This window comes from Nelumbo lutea, chromosome 1 (genome assembly GCF_056320005.1).
Source record: "Nelumbo lutea isolate HS-2025 chromosome 1, American lotus-T2T, whole genome shotgun sequence".
Classification (NCBI taxonomy): domain Eukaryota; kingdom Viridiplantae; phylum Streptophyta; class Magnoliopsida; order Proteales; family Nelumbonaceae; genus Nelumbo; species Nelumbo lutea.
This window is the reverse complement of record NC_142684.1, coordinates 109,084,968-109,102,291: the sequence shown is the minus strand read 5'-3', so window position 1 is coordinate 109,102,291 and position 17,324 is coordinate 109,084,968. Positions and strand designations below refer to the sequence as shown.

General features: G+C 38.1%; 2 protein-coding genes across 8 annotated transcripts in view; one reads left to right on the top strand and one right to left on the bottom strand.

Moving 5' to 3' along the window:
- The first annotated feature begins 1,078 nt into the window (after positions 1 to 1,078).
- On the top strand, positions 1,079 to 3,929 carry LOC148876718 (F-box protein FBW2-like). 4 transcript variants are annotated; one of them, XM_088965496.1, is made up of 3 exons: positions 1,079 to 1,565; positions 2,554 to 2,867; positions 3,085 to 3,929. In XM_088965496.1, the coding sequence occupies exons 2-3, from the start codon at positions 2,563 to 2,565 to the stop codon at positions 3,728 to 3,730; spliced, it is 951 nt and encodes a 316-aa protein (XP_088821622.1). In that variant the 5' UTR covers positions 1,079 to 1,565; positions 2,554 to 2,562; the 3' UTR covers positions 3,731 to 3,929. The 4 variants fall into 4 exon arrangements, with proteins under 4 accessions (XP_088821622.1, XP_088821631.1, XP_088821616.1 ...); XM_088965505.1 differs by having other exon boundaries at positions 1,178 to 1,506; XM_088965490.1 differs by having other exon boundaries at positions 1,178 to 2,200.
- Positions 3,930 to 9,054: 5,125 nt separating this feature from the next.
- LOC148876717 (ATP synthase subunit B) overlaps positions 9,055 to 17,324 on the bottom strand; it is a 32,630-nt gene continuing 24,360 nt past the window's right edge. For 2 of the 4 annotated variants that reach the window (XM_088965464.1, XM_088965472.1), the window contains exons 9-14: positions 12,824 to 12,916; positions 11,252 to 11,316; positions 10,820 to 10,832; positions 10,644 to 10,724; positions 9,645 to 9,753; positions 9,055 to 9,551 (exon numbers count right to left, since the gene is read on the bottom strand). In XM_088965464.1, the coding sequence (XP_088821590.1) occupies positions 9,430 to 9,551; positions 9,645 to 9,753; positions 10,644 to 10,724; positions 10,820 to 10,832; positions 11,252 to 11,316; positions 12,824 to 12,916 (483 nt within the window). In that variant the 3' untranslated portion in view covers positions 9,055 to 9,429. Of the gene's footprint in view, positions 9,552 to 9,644; positions 9,754 to 10,643; positions 10,725 to 10,819; positions 10,833 to 11,251; positions 11,317 to 12,808; positions 12,917 to 17,324 lie in introns of all 4 variants that reach the window. The other 2 variants (XM_088965449.1, XM_088965458.1) reach the window with 1 other exon arrangement.

The following is a 17,324-nucleotide window of genomic DNA, read 5'->3' as shown; positions in this document are numbered from 1 at the left end:
TATATATATTCTCTTTGGTATTAAAACTCAATAGTACTTAAAAAAAACCCCACACTTATCCCCAACAGCCAGCACAGTGATCTCACAACATTCCATTTTGATAAATGGTTGACCCTAACTCACAAGTGCTTGTCTTAGATGACAAAGCGTGGCCATTTACAAAATAAGAATACTTTTGGTCTTTTCACTGGTGATGTCCTTGATCTATCAAAGAATGAGATGTCCCAAATCAATAATAATACCCTTTCCTAATGACTCCTGTTACTGAGAAAGCTAGGATTGGACGAAATGTATCTTTACCCTGTTCAATTTATGACATGGCCCTGATGAGTTTGCTCCCAACTTCCTCAAAGCTTGTATTGACTTGCTCAACAAATTTTATGCGTTTATTCTATGTCAGATGTACGATGAATAAATAAAAATTGATTATTTTATGGACCACGTTAACAGGGCACTTTCAAGAGTCTAAGGGTTAACCTTTTGGGGTTTCTGGATTTGGGGGAGTCCCCCATAGGCTAGTCAATTCAGGTTCTTATGAACTAAAAAATACTCCAAATCAAGGGTTTTTGGTTGTGAGTGTTCATCTCTGTTTGCTTTGGCATGAAATGAACTGAAATCGTTTTCTAAATTCATCTATTAATAATCTATAGTTTTCTAAACCATTTGCAATTTTGCACCAAAGTAAATTATTGGGGGCTCAATAGCTGAAATACTGTCTGAAAATTTTTTTAAACATTATTTTTTAAACCATTTGCAATTTTGCACCAAAGTAAATTAATGGGGGCTCAATAGCTGAAATACTCTGTCTGAAATTTTGGAAACAAACGGAATATTAATAGATAAATAGAGGGAGTGTCTCAGGGTCAGCACAACACATGGACCAAGTAAACGAAGGCAAGAAAAATGAGCTGGATGGGAAGTTAATATCGTCTCTGTTATAAAGTATTTCTGAAAACCATCTTCCACACCAAACAGAACCCATTTCTGAACCAAGTACCACCAACTAATTAACCTTCGTAGTTAAGATATTGCAGTCATCACGGTGCAGTAAATCGTACCGCCTCTGATCTACCGACTCGTGTCGGTGTACCCCGTGTTGGGAACCCATGGGTAACCGATTACCAAGAACTTTCTTCCCTCGCTCAATTTTTTCATCACGGAAATAGGAATAAACCCTATTCAGAAGAGAAGAGAAAAGAAAAGAAATAAAATAAAATACAGAATTGGTTTAACAAAGGGAACTGTTTTAACCACCATTACTCCTCTTTATTTTCTTTTGATTATGATTATATTTTATTGTTTTACAGGGAGACTGGTAGAGTAAACTCAAGGTTCCCCATTTGTCATCATCTCCTTTAATTTTCTCTTTCTTACATTTTTCTTCTTTGGGTCTTGTTGCTTTTGGTCTTGTTTTTTCTTTTGTTGTTGTTCAGAGTTTAGCTGTGGGTTGGTGCATCTCTCTCTCTCTCTCCCCACCCCCCCTTTTCATCTCAGGCGGATAAACCGGTGAGTTTTGCAGATCCAAAGAACCACAGCCGGGTGAAAAAAAGCTGTTCGGTTTTTTGGTATGCCGAATTAATGATGCATTTCTTCATTTCTTTCTGGGTGCCAAAGATTTTTTCTGTATTCTTTCTGAAGGTCATCTTTGAAGGTGTTGAGCAACAGAAATAACATTTGCTTTGTGGTGTTGAAGAACGAAAAGACATTTTATTTTCCTCCTTTTCTCTTCAATGCCACTAACTTATGATGTTGGTGTTGTTGTTCCTGTTGCTTGCTTGCTACAATTGCATTTATTACTGTATAAATGTTCTCTTCATCTTTTTTCTTTCCCTTCTAATCTTGGTTGGAATTGATCGATAAGGGCGTTTATTATTGCTTTCTTGTATGTATATATGTATGTACTTCTGGTTTCTTGCTCAGTTTTCTTGTCCAGACAGACCACAGATTTTGACTGGCAGAGTAGTAGGGTTCAGTTTTTCCAACTATTCTCTTATGTTCCCCTCCATAGGCGTGAACTCCCATCTGGGCTCTTGTTTATTGCGAAAGAAAAGTCTTTATTTTCTTTAAAGCAGATTCATTTCTCTTGTACGTAGTATTAATTGTGATGCTGGGACTAAGGAGAAGGAGAAGAAAGGGGGTTTTGGTTTCCTCCCCTGTTTTGTGTTTCCCAGGTTTCTTGATCTGTTCTTCAGACTCATTGGTTTGTATCTCATGCATAGACTTCCAGTTTTTTTTCTTCCTTTTTCTTGTATTTTTCTTTTCTTCTTTTACATGTTCTATGAAACATCTTATTATTTTTTTTTCTCGTGGATCCTTGATGATTGGAGTACGTTGAAGTTCCTGTTCTTTTGGGAACATAGATCCTTTCTTCATCTGTAATAGTATTTGATTAATGATGAATCTTCTCTGTTTAGGTTATTTCTTGAATATGAATAGTGATTTGTTAACAATTTTCTTTTTATTGATCTTTTTTTTCTGTTTTTAATTACTTGAGCAAAGGGGCTTGTTAGGAGTGTTGCATGTCGGTTCTTGACATTTCCCTTTGTTTTGAAGGAAAATTCGATGGAGGAAGGCGAGTTCCGGAGCTGGGATGAACTAATACCGGACGCGCTGGGGCTAATCTTCAAGAACCTTTCTCTTCAAGAGACACTGACTGTGATTCCAAGGGTTTGCAGATCCTGGAACAGAGCAGTAATGGGGCCTTACTGCTGGCAGGAGATCGACATTAAGGAGTGGAGCCTCCATTGCCAACCTGAGCAGCTGGATCGAATGCTTAAAATGTTGATCAGAAGAAGCTGTGGTTCTCTCCGCAAGCTCTGTGTATCCGGCCTTCCCAATGAACGCATTTTGTCCTTTATCGCGGACCAGTAAGCGGACCACTTCTGTGAACTCATCCTGCTGATCTTTTTTAAGTCCTCTACTTATTCAAAAATCAAGTGATTCCTTTTCAACTCCCAGGATTAGGCAGAGATTTTAGATGAACCCATTAGCCCAATTTTGGTTTCTTCTTCTCTTATTATTTTCTTTTGCTAGCTTAATCCATGGATTTGTTGATTTGGGTTTTGTTCTAATCCGTTTTGCAAGTGCCGGCTCCCTTCAAACCTTGCAGCTGCCGAGAAGTGAAATAAGTGATTCAATGGTGGAACAGGTAGCAGATAGGCTGTCTACAATTTCGTTTCTGGACCTCAGCTACTGTGGGAAGATTGGTGCCCGTGCTCTGGAGGCGATTGGGAAGCACTGTAAATTGCTGGTGGGGTTGAGACGGGTCATGCACCCATTGGAGGTTGAAGACAGATTCTCACAAGATGACGAGGCCCATGCCATTGCCACTACAATGCCCAAGCTCAAGCACCTTGAGATGGCCTACCTTCTCATCACTACAGAAGGTGTGCTTGAGATCCTCTCAAACTGCCGGGAGCTTGAATTCCTGGACATCAGAGGGTGTTGGGATGTGAAACTTGATGAGAAATTCCTCAAAGAAAAGTACTCCGGATTGAAGGTTCTGGGACCCCTGATCGTTGATTGTTACGAGAGGACTTGCTGGGATGTTTGCTCGGATTACTCAGACTCTTCTAGTTACTTGGACTGGGACTTTGTTGCTGGTGAACTGTATGATGGAGAGAGCTCTGATGGGGTTTGGGATGATGAGCAAAGGTTTGAGGAGTTGGAGCTGAGGTTCTACCAAGGATTTGAGGAAGATGCTGCTTTTGAATGGCCCCAGTCTCCTTGATTGCTCTTGCCTCTTGCTGCTGCTTCCATTTTCCAGTGGAAGGTTAGAGAGATTCTACCAATGCAATTTACCCCTAAATCTACTCTACTTGCAATCACTGTCACTATTACTTAGCTGCCACTTCTACTTTTGCTTGGGACCTTTATTGATAGGTTTTAAGGATGTAAGCGTTGCCATATAAAAGTGCGTGCTTTGTATCTTTGATTCTCTTCTCAATTTCCCATTAAAAACAGGTTTATTCAATTAACCAAGGCAAAATATCATCACCCAACAGTCTTCTCCGTTGAACGAGCCTCAACCTGCTTTACTTATTGAGCTAGACAATAAATAAACAAAGGAATAAAGTCAAGTGGGAATCCATTAATGGTTATTGTTATTTCATGTTGGATCTAGCTAGCATTTGCATTTCATGATGTATATTTTGGCCGGTTTTGCCTTGAAGTTTTTAATCTCTCCTGTTTTGCCCAGGTTGTGTAAATATAGTCATCACTCAATCACTCGCTCTGATGTGTGATTCCTTCTTTTAGCTCTTGATAAGATTCCCAAAGAGAAAAAGTGATCTCGTGTTTAGTCTCTATTCTCTAATGGTGGATGGTGGTGGTGGTGGGTCCTTCTCCCTATATTATGATTTCATACATATTTCATATAAATATATATTTTTTTGCACCAGAGCTCTTATCCAGTCCCCTCTGCTTGAAATTGAAATTAAATTGGACTTAGGTAGGGTGGTTAGGGGTAATTTGGGTTGAAAAATGATCAACTGGTCTTGTAATAACCTTTTTTTTTTTAAATACTGGAATGGAATATTTTCAAACATATAGAATTTGTTGCGTCAAATGTAGTTCTTGAACTACAACTTGTGTTTGAGTTTGAACCTTTGGTGTCCATTGTCCAACTCGCTTTAAATGGTCTAGGCTTTATGATAGGTCTAATTTAATTGCTACTCAAGTCATTCACCTTGGGTAATTTCTGTCGTGTCAACCAACTGCAACCAGGTGGTAGACGCCTAGACCGAAACAAACTCCTGATAAATATTTATTTCTGATGTGTCCCATTCACTTTCAGATATTTACTCTCAGGATATGTTTCAATCAAGGATACTCCTGGAATAGGTGATGTTTAGAAAATAAGGTAGAAGAAAACCTCCAAGTACATTTCAGTTTCAACTTACAAAGACGGAAAATTATTTCAGTTGTGGACCAGTGGGACCACAGTTGGGAAAACCTGTAGACCCTGTTTCCTTTTTGGTAAGTTATTTATTCGAGTAATTATATTTTTTCATGTTCTTTTATTTCTTATGTAAATAAGAAATTATTATTTTAATTATAAAAATTTATTATTAAAAGAGATATTTTTGAACCATTTAAGTATTGATAAATTTTCCTCTAAAAGTTATTTAGGAGAGAATTGGATCAACTGAATATGATGGCTGTGGAACCAATAATAAGTTTCCACGCCATTAATAAATTCATGGGCCTCACTGTGATAGGTGTGGGGCCTATGTGTTTTTTATTACTGATGTGGAATTTTATCATTGGTTTCACAGCATGCGGAACCGTTATTGTGTTTAATCAAATCGTGTTCTAGGAAATGGGTGATTAAACTTTTCTTAATGGTCATATAAATCTAAAAAAAAAGGTCTTTTTTCAAAATCCAAACAAAAAAAAAAGAACGCCCCCTTAATATTTTTAATTTACTGTCATATTAATTAATGGATAAGTTCTGGTAAAGACGGTGAAATAGTATCCAGTTCCCACCGAGTTGGGAGTTGGGACGGCCTCTCTTCTTCCATGCAACAAGTTGGCCCAGATGGAATACGAAAGATCGGACATTTTCTTTTTTTCTTTTTTTTTTTTTTTGATACACTTTTCAGGACATTTCATACTACCTCCTCCCTTACTACCACACCCACAATGACAATCTGTTTTCTGGGTTGTCTGCCTATTGTAATTTTTTATAAGTACTGACTGTACTTTCCATTGTAAAAATTAAGGCTGTCTGGTTGCCGTGCAAAATTATTTGCATTGATGCAAAATAATGATAATGCAAATTCTGATTTTTCTTTTTTTTTTTTTTTTAATTTTACCTTATTTTATTTAACTGCAATGCAAATGAAGAAAAATAAAGTCTAACAAGTCAAATCTAAAATAAAATTAAACAAAAAAAAATTGTATTATTTTCATTTGCACTTCCTTACATTTTTATTAGTGCAAATAAAATTGCACTTCAACCAAATGCAGTCCAAGGTACAAAGGTTTTCTCATTTTCTATTGTAAGACTTAAATGGGGTTAGGTAAACATACCCCGAGGCTCTGGAAATGACTTAAACATATTCCCTAGGGGTTTAAAGTGTACTTAAACATATCTGAACTTAAAAGCATACTATGTTATTAAAAATGCACCATCACGTGATGGGCTTGTTTTCTACACCCACTTCCTGTATCATCTTCACCACCCTTCCAATGCCATGAAGGGTCGTTTGGTGGGGAACAAACTGGTGCAGAGGAAGCGGATATTAAGGAGTAAGAACCTTGTAAATTTCCTCCTTGAAGCACAAGTTTGGGATTGAGCACATGTTTATCCAATGGTGGTTCAGACCCACTCCACCAAGTCTTTTTCTCCAAATCCGGGGTCAACATTGGAGTCTGAAACACTGAAGCTGTATATGTCGCCATTCTCATTCACAAGAAGCGTGTAAGAAACAACAAATCATTCAGACAAAGAGATAACAAAGATGTGGAGAAAAAAAGAACAAAAGGAAATTATTTTTCTTGAATGGATCATAAGCAAACCCGTGTAACCACTAACCAACACAAGTTAAACCAGTAATTATTAGTCCAAGCTTAAAGCAAACCCCAATCCAGAAGATAGGCCGCTGTAAAAAGAGCTTTCAAATGAAAAGCAATTATTAGATGAACGTGGACAGTGGACACAGCCTCTGGGGACAGTTGCTTGAATTCTCTCCTCTCCTCCCTCAACCAATTCTTTTGGTACCGGACAAAGCCTCTAACAATCACCGCTACATCAGATCAACCAATCTCTACATCAGGAACAAGTGCACAAAGTCAGCATTGCCACTTGTGCCATGTTAGAAAAGAGTATGGCTTCTTTCTTTATTGGATACAACTAAGTTGTCACACTTACAAGCGAAGAAGGAATTTGTCTGGGTATTTTTTTCAGCATCTCTTTCGCTACAAATGTCTTCTGCCTAATCTTGGATTCTGCGTGGGTTTCCTGTCTGTCAAAATGGTAACGAGGTACGTTTAAGTCTTGTGATAAAATTCAGGGTATGTTTAAATCAATTTCTCAAATATAAGAACAAATGTTTAAGGTGGTATTTGGAATCATTGCTGTTTGTTGATAAAAAAAAACACTGACGTTTTTGAAAAAAAGCACAATGATCCCAAGTCTCTGACCCTTTTTCCTTTAATCTTTTCGATATTTCTGGGGCTTCTTCCAGCACTAGTTCCAATCTATTTGAAAAGAAATGTAAGTAGATGAGGCAGCAAAGAGTTAATATCTGTCTCCTTAAATTCTGGTTTCTTTGAAAGAGAGCGGTCATGATAGAGTGGCCAATCTACAGATTCAACATATGGCTAATCCGAAGGGTGTCCAATATAATAGATTGACTACAAGCAAGGTTTTTGAATTGCCGTTGATTCAGACAGTTGGACCGTCCAGCCTGGGAATCGTTCAAGCAACCGGTTCCGTTTTATTTCAAACTTGATTTTAGAAAAAAAAATGTTGAAAAAGTTGACAACCCATTGATCTAGGTGGTCGAACTATTGACCCGTCAACTCATTTAACGGTTTTGACCATTTTTTATTTTTAATTTATTTGTCAAAACGGGCTATCTATTCAAATTGCACAATCAGATCATTGACCCAGAAACTAGTGGCCAGAACGGTTTTATTTCTGATCATTTTTTAAAACGTTGATCACAAGTGTCCTCTACATGAATGATCATCTCTATGGCCACCTGTATTGGAGCTTAGATAAATTGTATCAGCAATTTGAAGTTGTAATCTTTTAGGGATTTTGGGTTGAAACCTGCAAGATGAATTGGAGCAAGGGTTTTTTGTTAGTCGAATTATTTAGAAATCGGCAATGTGGTAATTTGGTTGGACTAGGTTGCTAGAAAGATCAGTTTCCTCAACCTCAAGCGATGAATCAGGGGTGTCCAAAGAGAAGCGCAGAACCCAAGCTGTAGACTACAGAAGTAGGTGTAAGATGAGAGCTTGAGGGGGGGGATAATAAAAGAGTAAAGAGGCCATGATTAGCACCAGGACAACTGTATTCTGCAGCCTTTGGGTAACATCTATGACATCCACGCTTTGATTTGTCATTTGGGCCCTCCTAAGTCCTAACACCAAGTCTGAAATCTATGGGTGCGGGGTGCACGTTCCTCTTGCAATGTCAAGACAAAAGGAAGTGTCGGAGGGAAGGGGTGGTCGGGACTGCAACCAACCAAAACCACCAACCCCACCCTCAGGCCTCACCAACTTGGCACTTGCTCTGATTTCTGAACAGTTTCTACCGGTTTCCTATTAACGACGTGTGGCCACACACACCACTCTGTTGATCCATCAACACCTTTCACTCTGGGCTGATCGTGGATCGTGATCTGATGGCAAGTTCCCAATCCATTTCTCTTGAGTATTCCTAAAATGACACTTATGCCCCTCTGGATTTAAACTCGTTGTCTTTTTATAACTCTGCAACCACCCCCCCCCCCCTAGTACAAAAAATCACTATTCTGCTATTCTGCTACCTTTAAAGGTATGGCTGGAGGAAGTTGATGGTCCTTGGGACAAAATAACTAGAATTTTGAAAAAATAGAAAGTGAAAATATATCAAACAAAACAAACATATCAGTATTGCAAAAAGCATGTTTGCAAGGCAAAGGGACTTTTTGTAGCTGGGGAGCCCAGCAGAAACTTTATTGCAACCCCTCCCTGCCCACTTCTGTGCATGAGGGGTCGGTTCGCAGTTCGCTTACCAACACAAAGGTCGGTCGGCTTGGGTCTCATGGCTAATAAAGGCCTGACAATTTTTGTCCTTTGAGAAAACTCCATTCCATATTGTCAAACTCTTTGAGCAAACTTCATTAATGTTGAATGAAGAAGAGATTATTACCCTCGAAGCCATGGCTGTCTAGTATAAGTATATGGGTCAGAAGTGTAACACGTATTCTCATCCCATTAATAGTTTGCTCATTGCAGCAGCAATGGAATAAAAACAACACGAATGAACTGTTAAGGTTGTCCCCGCAACAGTGACAGATGAAAACTGGACCGTGGCTACTCATAATAATGGAGTAAATGTTGGACCTGCGTAACGGAATGATCAAATCATTCACCAAGTAACTTCCCAAGTTAAACCAGACTACTCACCCAAAGATTTAAGTGAGCAACAGATGTTGCGAAATACACACCATAAATTACATATACTTGATTAGTGATTTGGTGGCTCAATAGGCTACGCTTGCATCATAGGGCAACTTGAGCAAACATCACCAAGGGCGCCCTCTATTAATGGGGTTAAATACTTAAAAGTTTCATAGCTGATACGTCTTTCAAATGCTATATCTTCATTTGACTAAGATTTTAGACATTCGGAAACCAGTGGATAGGATGATTGCCAAGTCTTTAGATGAAGACTTCATGAGATTGAAAGCTAGGTTTTGCTTTGCCATGAAACTATGGGAGTCTATTTAGACTTGCAGAGCTAGAGCCTAATAAATTTGATCTGTAAAATTCCTCATCCGAAATTATAGGTGGTATACTCCACGCTCCAAGAGAATGTCCTGACAGCTTCCCACCTATACAAAGTACATTTAAAACTACAAAGGTTAAACCAGGGAAATTACATGTTTTATCATTTACTTCAAATCTTAATGCAAAGGAATACTTACCTTCTCTTGTGGCCTCTTCACATCTTCTCCAATAATTTGAAGAGAGCTCTGGATCCAAGAGTTTGGATAGATGTTTATACTTCTCTTCAGCCTCGCTTATGCATTTTGCCTACCAGAAATATTTATATAAAATAAGGTTAGGAGAAGTTTAGAATCCAGCTTCTACAAATAAATGCAAATACACATGATCTCTGGTACTCTAGGTTTCTTTCAGTTCCCCAGGAAAAAAAAATAGTCCTATCCATGCTGGTTAGAGACCCACGCTTTGTTCCACCATGTCCTTAATTTTCAGAGACAGGAGTTCGATAAATTTATAACGCTCACAAACTTGCTCTAAATTTTACAGGCAACAGGATTATTCAGAGAGGGATTCAAAGATTATTGTGATTGTCTGAAAGGAACTTCGGAGGCACCTTGAAACATAAAAAATATCATATGGTGAATGTTGTAGGATAAGTCATGAATTGAAGTTTGAGTTTGAGTTTGTTCATGTTTATAGGGAAGCCAATCAGGAGGATCATTGTGATTGTCTGAAAGGACCATTGAGTTTGAGTTTGCTTTGCTGACTTTTGGGGAAGTGCTACCCCACCAAAAGTATCATTGGTGAATGTGATAGGAACATTGTAATTGTTTGAAAGGAACTCTAGAGGCACCTTGGAACATCAAAATATCATTGGTGAATGATGTAGGATAAGTCATGAATCGAAGTTTGAGTTTATTAATGCTTATGGGGAAGCCAATAAGGCTGCTGACTGGCTTGCCAACATTTGTCATAGCTAATAGCTTCAGTTCAAGTTTATCTAGTAATAGTGCTTTATTGTATATTTGCTTTGCTGACTTTTGGGGAAGTGCTACCTCACCACCACCCCCTGGCTTTGTGTAACCCCTTGTTCACCCAACAAAGAAGAGGAATTAATGACATCCAACTAACACCAACAACAAAACGTTTCTAGTCATAAGGAAATGATGGCTAGTCACACAATCATTTTCATTACTCACCAGCATAGTTGGTGCTGCTGAAGCTCCGTAGATTCGAACAAACATGCGCAGAATATTGAAATTATTCTCTGTCACATCATCCTACATAAAATGACATCATCCTTCAAATAAGAAGAAAGGTTGTCCTAAAAGAAAAGGAGATCAGAAGGTAACATTGTGTAAATACGTTGACACACCTCATAGTCAAACCTACAGCATCACCATTGTTTTCTCGTTATAAGCCATATTTCACATTTCCCAGAAGAAAGAAAACAAAGAAAGGATTAGAAAATGAGGTACATTACTGAGAAATGGTAAGATTAGTTATTCAACAGAACACACAAATTTTAAAAGAAAATGTTTATTTAGATATTTATCTTGCAGCATCCATGCTATACCACAGCATGCATGAAGACAATACATATATGTGCATTGCAAATGCTTATGTCCATGAAGAAATGCAATCATGCCAAATCCAGAAATGAATAAGTATCAGTCCAAGCACACCACAAGAATATGCATGCACCAAAAAAAAAAAAAAAAGCAACATTAATAATACAAGGGACAGACAGGGGAAGCAATGTCAGAAAAAAATAAAGACAAGGAAAGCAAAGAAGGAATGTACTCACAAGTCATCAGAAACTTCAACAAGGAATTCTGAGATTGATAAAAATTCCATATGCAAGTCATTAACCTAAAAAGAAATTTCAAAGAAAGACATTATTATCAACAACAGTAGTCTGGCAGAATGCATCCATCTAAATAGAAATATATATATTTCATAAATATCCATGCGATTCAACAATAGAGGCATAATTATGCTCCAAGATGAAGAGTGGGAACAACTAGTTAAACCTGTTGACTCCAGATTTTAATGGAAACCATCTACAACCCATAATTGCAACAAGATGAGAGAGTCATACAAATAAGGATGTTTAAATAATGAAGCAAAATTTACACTTTAAGAGGAATGCAAAGGGGAAAAAAGAACTACAGCTATTTGATAGTGCAGGCAATGACCAATAGATATGCATTACTTGGGACCATTATCTTGATTTTAGTTCTGGAGATCAAGTTGAAAAGAATATAGCTTGATATATTCATGGAACTCAACACAGTGTTGCATGGATGCAAATATGGACACAGGAATCAAAATATGATGCATGTTCAAGAGTCTGACTTGGCAAGATGAGAAAACATGAACTCGCAGACATATCAATGGAAAAGTATATACTGTTAAAATAGTAAACATTTTTTGAATTCTAACATTATATACCTGTAAAGGTCCAAAATGTTGCCTTTGCTACCAAGTAATGTTTCATACAAAAAAATAGCATTTATCTTGTACATAAGTTGTTCATTTATGTCAAATAAACTAAAAGATAAATAGGAAATTTTACATAAAAGTGTCTTCGAGAATCACTGTCAGACTCCAAGATGTGTCTGACATGGAAACATCATCCATTTAGGAGAGTTCATGCAACACTAAGAACCACAAGATGTTGCACTTGTCTGCTTCTGATACACTTATTGGTTTTATTTTGGTATGTGATGAATTCACTGAGAATTCACCACATGCACTATTGCTCTAAGCCAAATCTAAATCACTCTAATAACACTCATTAAGCAGTGTCTTCCATTTCTTGGAGGCAAAGACTTCCACCCTGTGAAGACACATGACAGAAGCAGAAACAGCCTGGTTTCAGTTTATACATCAACAGTTACAAGACAGTAACACATGTCACTGAATCATTAACGTTGCATAATCATTTTATTACATTTCAATTGAAAGAAAAATGACAAGCCATATAAAATAAAGGACTTCAAAAGAAAAATCTTAGTAGTTTGATGTTATGGTCTGTTTGATTTGCAGGAATAGGGGTCTGGAATTGGAATGGTTCCAATTCCAACCATTTGGTTGGGTGGAACCGGAATCCCATTCCCATTCCTGGTTGAATGGCACTCCCACAGGCAGGAGGAATAGACCTTTCCAATTCGAACTGAACCAAATGGATCCTTAGGGTAATGATGTCATATCTGTTAGCAGGAAAGCTTGCAAGAATCTTTATAGGCATAATTTTCATGAATAAACATTAAGATACATTGCAAGAGGACGGGGAGATTCAATTATCTTATCATGGGACCTTTACTAATAGTTTTTAATACATCTAATCAGCCAAGCTTACCAAAAGGAAAATTACCGGTTTTCCTCTCAACTTATATAACAAAAGATTCAGAACTCGATAGTCAAAAGATTTCAAATGAATTGCTCTCATCACATCTTCAATTGACACCTGAAAAGAAATGTATATTTTTAAGTCAGTACCTCACCAGCATAATCTTGGGTAAATATCATATTTAAAATAAATATTTCTTTGCATTGAATGTGCATCTCACACAATGTATTACATAATTCTTTTTAACACTAAAGCTGAAAACTTTATGGTTCCTGAGTTATATACCTCAAGACTTAATATATTATTGCTAGTATAGTGAATTTAAACAATTCAGAAAATTTTTGTGTATCACTGAGAAAAATATCCACGTATCATCTACAGCACCCATAAGAAGCGGTCTGTTGCATGTTGAACAGGATAGAAGGGCTAGGCCTCTAGGGGCAGGCAAAAATAGGACATGGGTTGAAGTAGTAAGAAATGATCTAAGCACTCATAATTTAACAATGGATATAGCACTAAACAGAATAGAATGGTTAAACAGGATTCATGTAGCCAACCCCAAATAGTTGAGATAAGGTTTAATTGATGATGATTATTACGTAATCATGAAAGATTTCATTGACAATCAATAAAAGCTTATGTGTAACTTCCAAAAGGGAGCATCAATTCTGCTTCTCTTTTTCTTGAATTTCAAACAAAATTTCACATGCTTGGCAGACCTTGAATTATGAAAGCTGATCAATAATCAGTCTGATTCTGATTAGGATGAATTTTATTTATTTATTTTTTTTTTATCAGTAGATTCGGATGAATTTTATTCAAATCCTAGATTGGTTTATATTTTCTCATTTCCCTTACAGGTACTGATGGTGTTTTACAAAGAACCTGCATCACCAAACAGCTTTCCTTAGATAATTTTTCCTTAAGACTAAGAGTTCATATGGCACATATCCACAATCGGATACTACCTAATGCTTGCTACAGATAGAAGCATCGTATCTGCTATACACTGGTCCAGGAGCATCTGCAATAGCTTTTTCCAGAATCTGTTATTTCAATATGTACTATCTCACTAACTCAAAAGGTCAACAGGTGAGTTCGGGGTTCAAAAAGGGAGGGGAATGGAAGTCATTTATGCCTTGCCACATCACTAGAGACGAATGCTGTATTTTCCAACTCATGTTTCGAATGGATTGTCTTTGCCCTTCTAGACTGCATGAGGTGCAGTCCTGTTTGGTATTCACATATCTAATAAAAAATGGTTCTTGCAATTATTCAGAGAATTTATAAGGACAAGCAAGAAGATTGCCAATGGGGTTGCCACACTGCTTAGAAGGATTTATAATGATATTTGTCTGCAGACCCTAGTTTCTTACTGTTATAATTCGGCCTGCCTTTGAGTTCTGTTAGTCTGATAACAGCCAAGAAGAAATAGGAAGAAAGAAGGAAGAAAGAGAGAGAGAAAGGAGGAGAAAAGGAGAGAAGAAAAGTCTGGTTCGAATTAGGGAAAAGTGCCTCTCCCATTCTGCCAGACATGTTTTTATATTATTAATATAATGGAAAGGACATATGTGCCCTTATTTAAGTGAGGGACACTAGTTCTAATATAATTGTAGAGAACACTGATGTGGGCCCCACAGCTGTGGTCCCACTCTGTGCGTAGGGTAGAATATGCCCTAGTCATCCTAGGGTTAGCTGATGGTCAATCTGTTATTCCAGTTGTTATTTATATTTCGGTTTTATATTGTTTTATGTGTTATGTAAATACCAAGGGCAGATTTGTCCTTTCATGTAACTAGCATAACCTATAAATACTAAATAGAAGTGGCGGCGGTGGAACATTCAATTCTATCCTTCCTTTTAATTCTCGTGTTCTACTGCTCTCTCTCTACTCTTTCTCCTCTCTCCTCTATACCTTTTTCTCCTTTTTTGAACCTGAAATCTATTAGGGTTCAAGACTGATAGCAGTCTTGAACATCTACTTGGTATCAGAGCAAGGTTAGGGTTTCTCATGTGAGTTTAGTCCAGTCGACCACATGAGAATTCCCTAGGGCTGGAAGCTGAGAAAGTGGAGTTCGTGGACTGATTCTTGGAGATTGCCAGAGGGTTTAGCAGTTGTTGAAGACGTGTCACGGTTGCAGAGTGTTGGTGATCAGGAAGAATCAGAGAAGACTAGGGTTCGGGTAACCTTGGAAGGCAGCAAGCAGTTTTTTTCTTGTAAGTTATCTATTTTCTAAGAGAAGTACTATCAGAGAGGATAGGTTGGACCTATCTGGAAAGGGCGGCCGAACCATTCTAGGGTTTTCTCCCTTCTATTCTCTAGGGTTTTACAGCAAACCCTATTGTTGGGCCGAACTGCCTTAGGGTTCTTTTCTCCCACTCAAGGGTTTGAAAGTGATCTTGCAGCAAACCCTAATAAGCTTGCGGCAAGCCCTAATGTTAGATTGAACCCTGCGATTTACCTGGAGCTGTCCTCAAGTTTTGTTAGCATTGATCAGCTTTTAGGGTTTCATATTAACCCTACTGCAAGTCTATCTGTACGGTATTGATTGGAATGTGCAACTGAAATGTTTTCTTTAAGGACTGATTAAAACCCTAATTCTACCAAGCATATCAGACCTGCTTCTAAGCTGATTTTTTTAGATCCTTTTGGGGCTTTCGAACTCTCTTAAGGGGTGAGAACTGTACGGACTGCTGCTGTTGTGTTTGCTAGTTGGTTTCAGATCAGATTTTTACCTGTTTTGTGCACATACACTGTGAATACAGATTGGTCCTACACTGTTTTGATTCTGATTGGTAGTCCAAGTGCTGTTTTTTGAGACTTGACCGAGTTGGAGTTTAAAAATCAGGCAGAAGACAGTTTTGGGAACAAAAATTATGGTAGGGTTTCTGAGACAGGTGGTCAAATTACAACCGTAAAGTTTGATGGATCAAACTATTTGGAATGGGCCCAATCAGCCGTGATGGCTATTGGGGGAAGAGGTAAATTAGGGTACCTCTTAGGAGATGTGAAAGAACCCCCCGAGGGAGAACCTACGTATACCAAGTGGATCCAAGAAAACTACTTGTTATGACATGGCTATGTAATTCTATACAGCCTCATATTAGCCAAAATTACTTGTGGGCAAAAACAACTACGGAGATAATGGGATGAGATGAAAGAAACTTATTCCCAACCCCTTAATGTTGCCAAAGCATATGAATTGAAATGTGAAGTGAAAAACCTTAAACAAGGAGAGAAACCGATATCAGTATACTTCTCTACCTTGCAGTCTCTGTGGCGTGAGATTAATCACTTAGAGACTCTTGAGTGGGAGAGTCCCAAAGACGCACAAATATATAGAAAGCAGGTCGAGACAAACCGGGTGTTTGAGTTTCTGGCGGGCCTAAATTCAGATTATGATATTGTGCGGCAACAGATTTTGATTAGAGACAGTGTGACTCTCTCTCAAGCATACTCCTTAGTACATAGTGAAGAGACCAGAAGGAAAGTTATGATGCAACCTCAGCCTCTCACACCAGCCTTTGCAGCTGTCAAACCCAAATCAGGGGGTGATTCAGAGAAGGACAGGAGGAAGGAAGACAAAAAGGATGTGGTATGTGAACATTGTAAGAAACCCAAACATACAAAAGAAACATGTTGGAAAATGCATCATCACTTAGTTGCGGCAAAGTTGAGAAGTAAGAATGGCAATGCTCATGTGGCCGTGAACATTGATTCAGCATCCTCATCTGGCACAAGAGGAACACCTTTAGAGACCTTAGCTACAGTTTGGGCTGCCCTAATATAGTTAGAAAAGGAAGTTGGAAGTTCAGCTCAGCCACCGCCGTCACCATCAACTCCTACAACATTTGCCTTCGCACATTCAGGTACTCGAGCCTCAGCCGAACATGCCTCAGCTCCAGGTACTACTGAACCTTGTTGGGTAATAGATTTAGGTGCATCCAACCACATGACTAGCTTGCCTTCACTGTTTACCACCTACCATTTGTCTTCGGGTAGGGATAAAGTATCTATTGCTGATGGCTCCCTGGTCCCTATTTCTGGGAAGGGTGACATTAATTTATCAGATATTATCTCTCTATCATCTGTTTTGCATGTTCCTAAGCTTGATACTAATCTTCTTTCAGTCAGTAGTATTACCAAGCATATGAACTACTCAATAACCTTCTTCCCTGACCGATGTGTTTTTCAGGACTTGGAGACGAAGAAGGTGATTGGGACTAGCCATGAGATGAATGGGATCTATCTGCTCGGGGAGAGGTCTCGTCAGGAAGAGTTAGTAGAGAAGATGCCTTTTGTTTCTCAGAGTGTGAATTCGGTTATACTTTGGCATAACCGATTGGGTCATTTATCCTTTCAATCCCTAAAGTTTCCTGCTTTATTTGAGTCTATTGAGTTGTCTCAGTTGTAGTGTGAAAGTTGTGAGTTTGCTAAACATTGTAGAAAGTCTTATTTATTGAGTAATAAAAGGAGTAATAATTCTTTTGATATTGTGCATACTGATATTTGGGGGCCCTATCA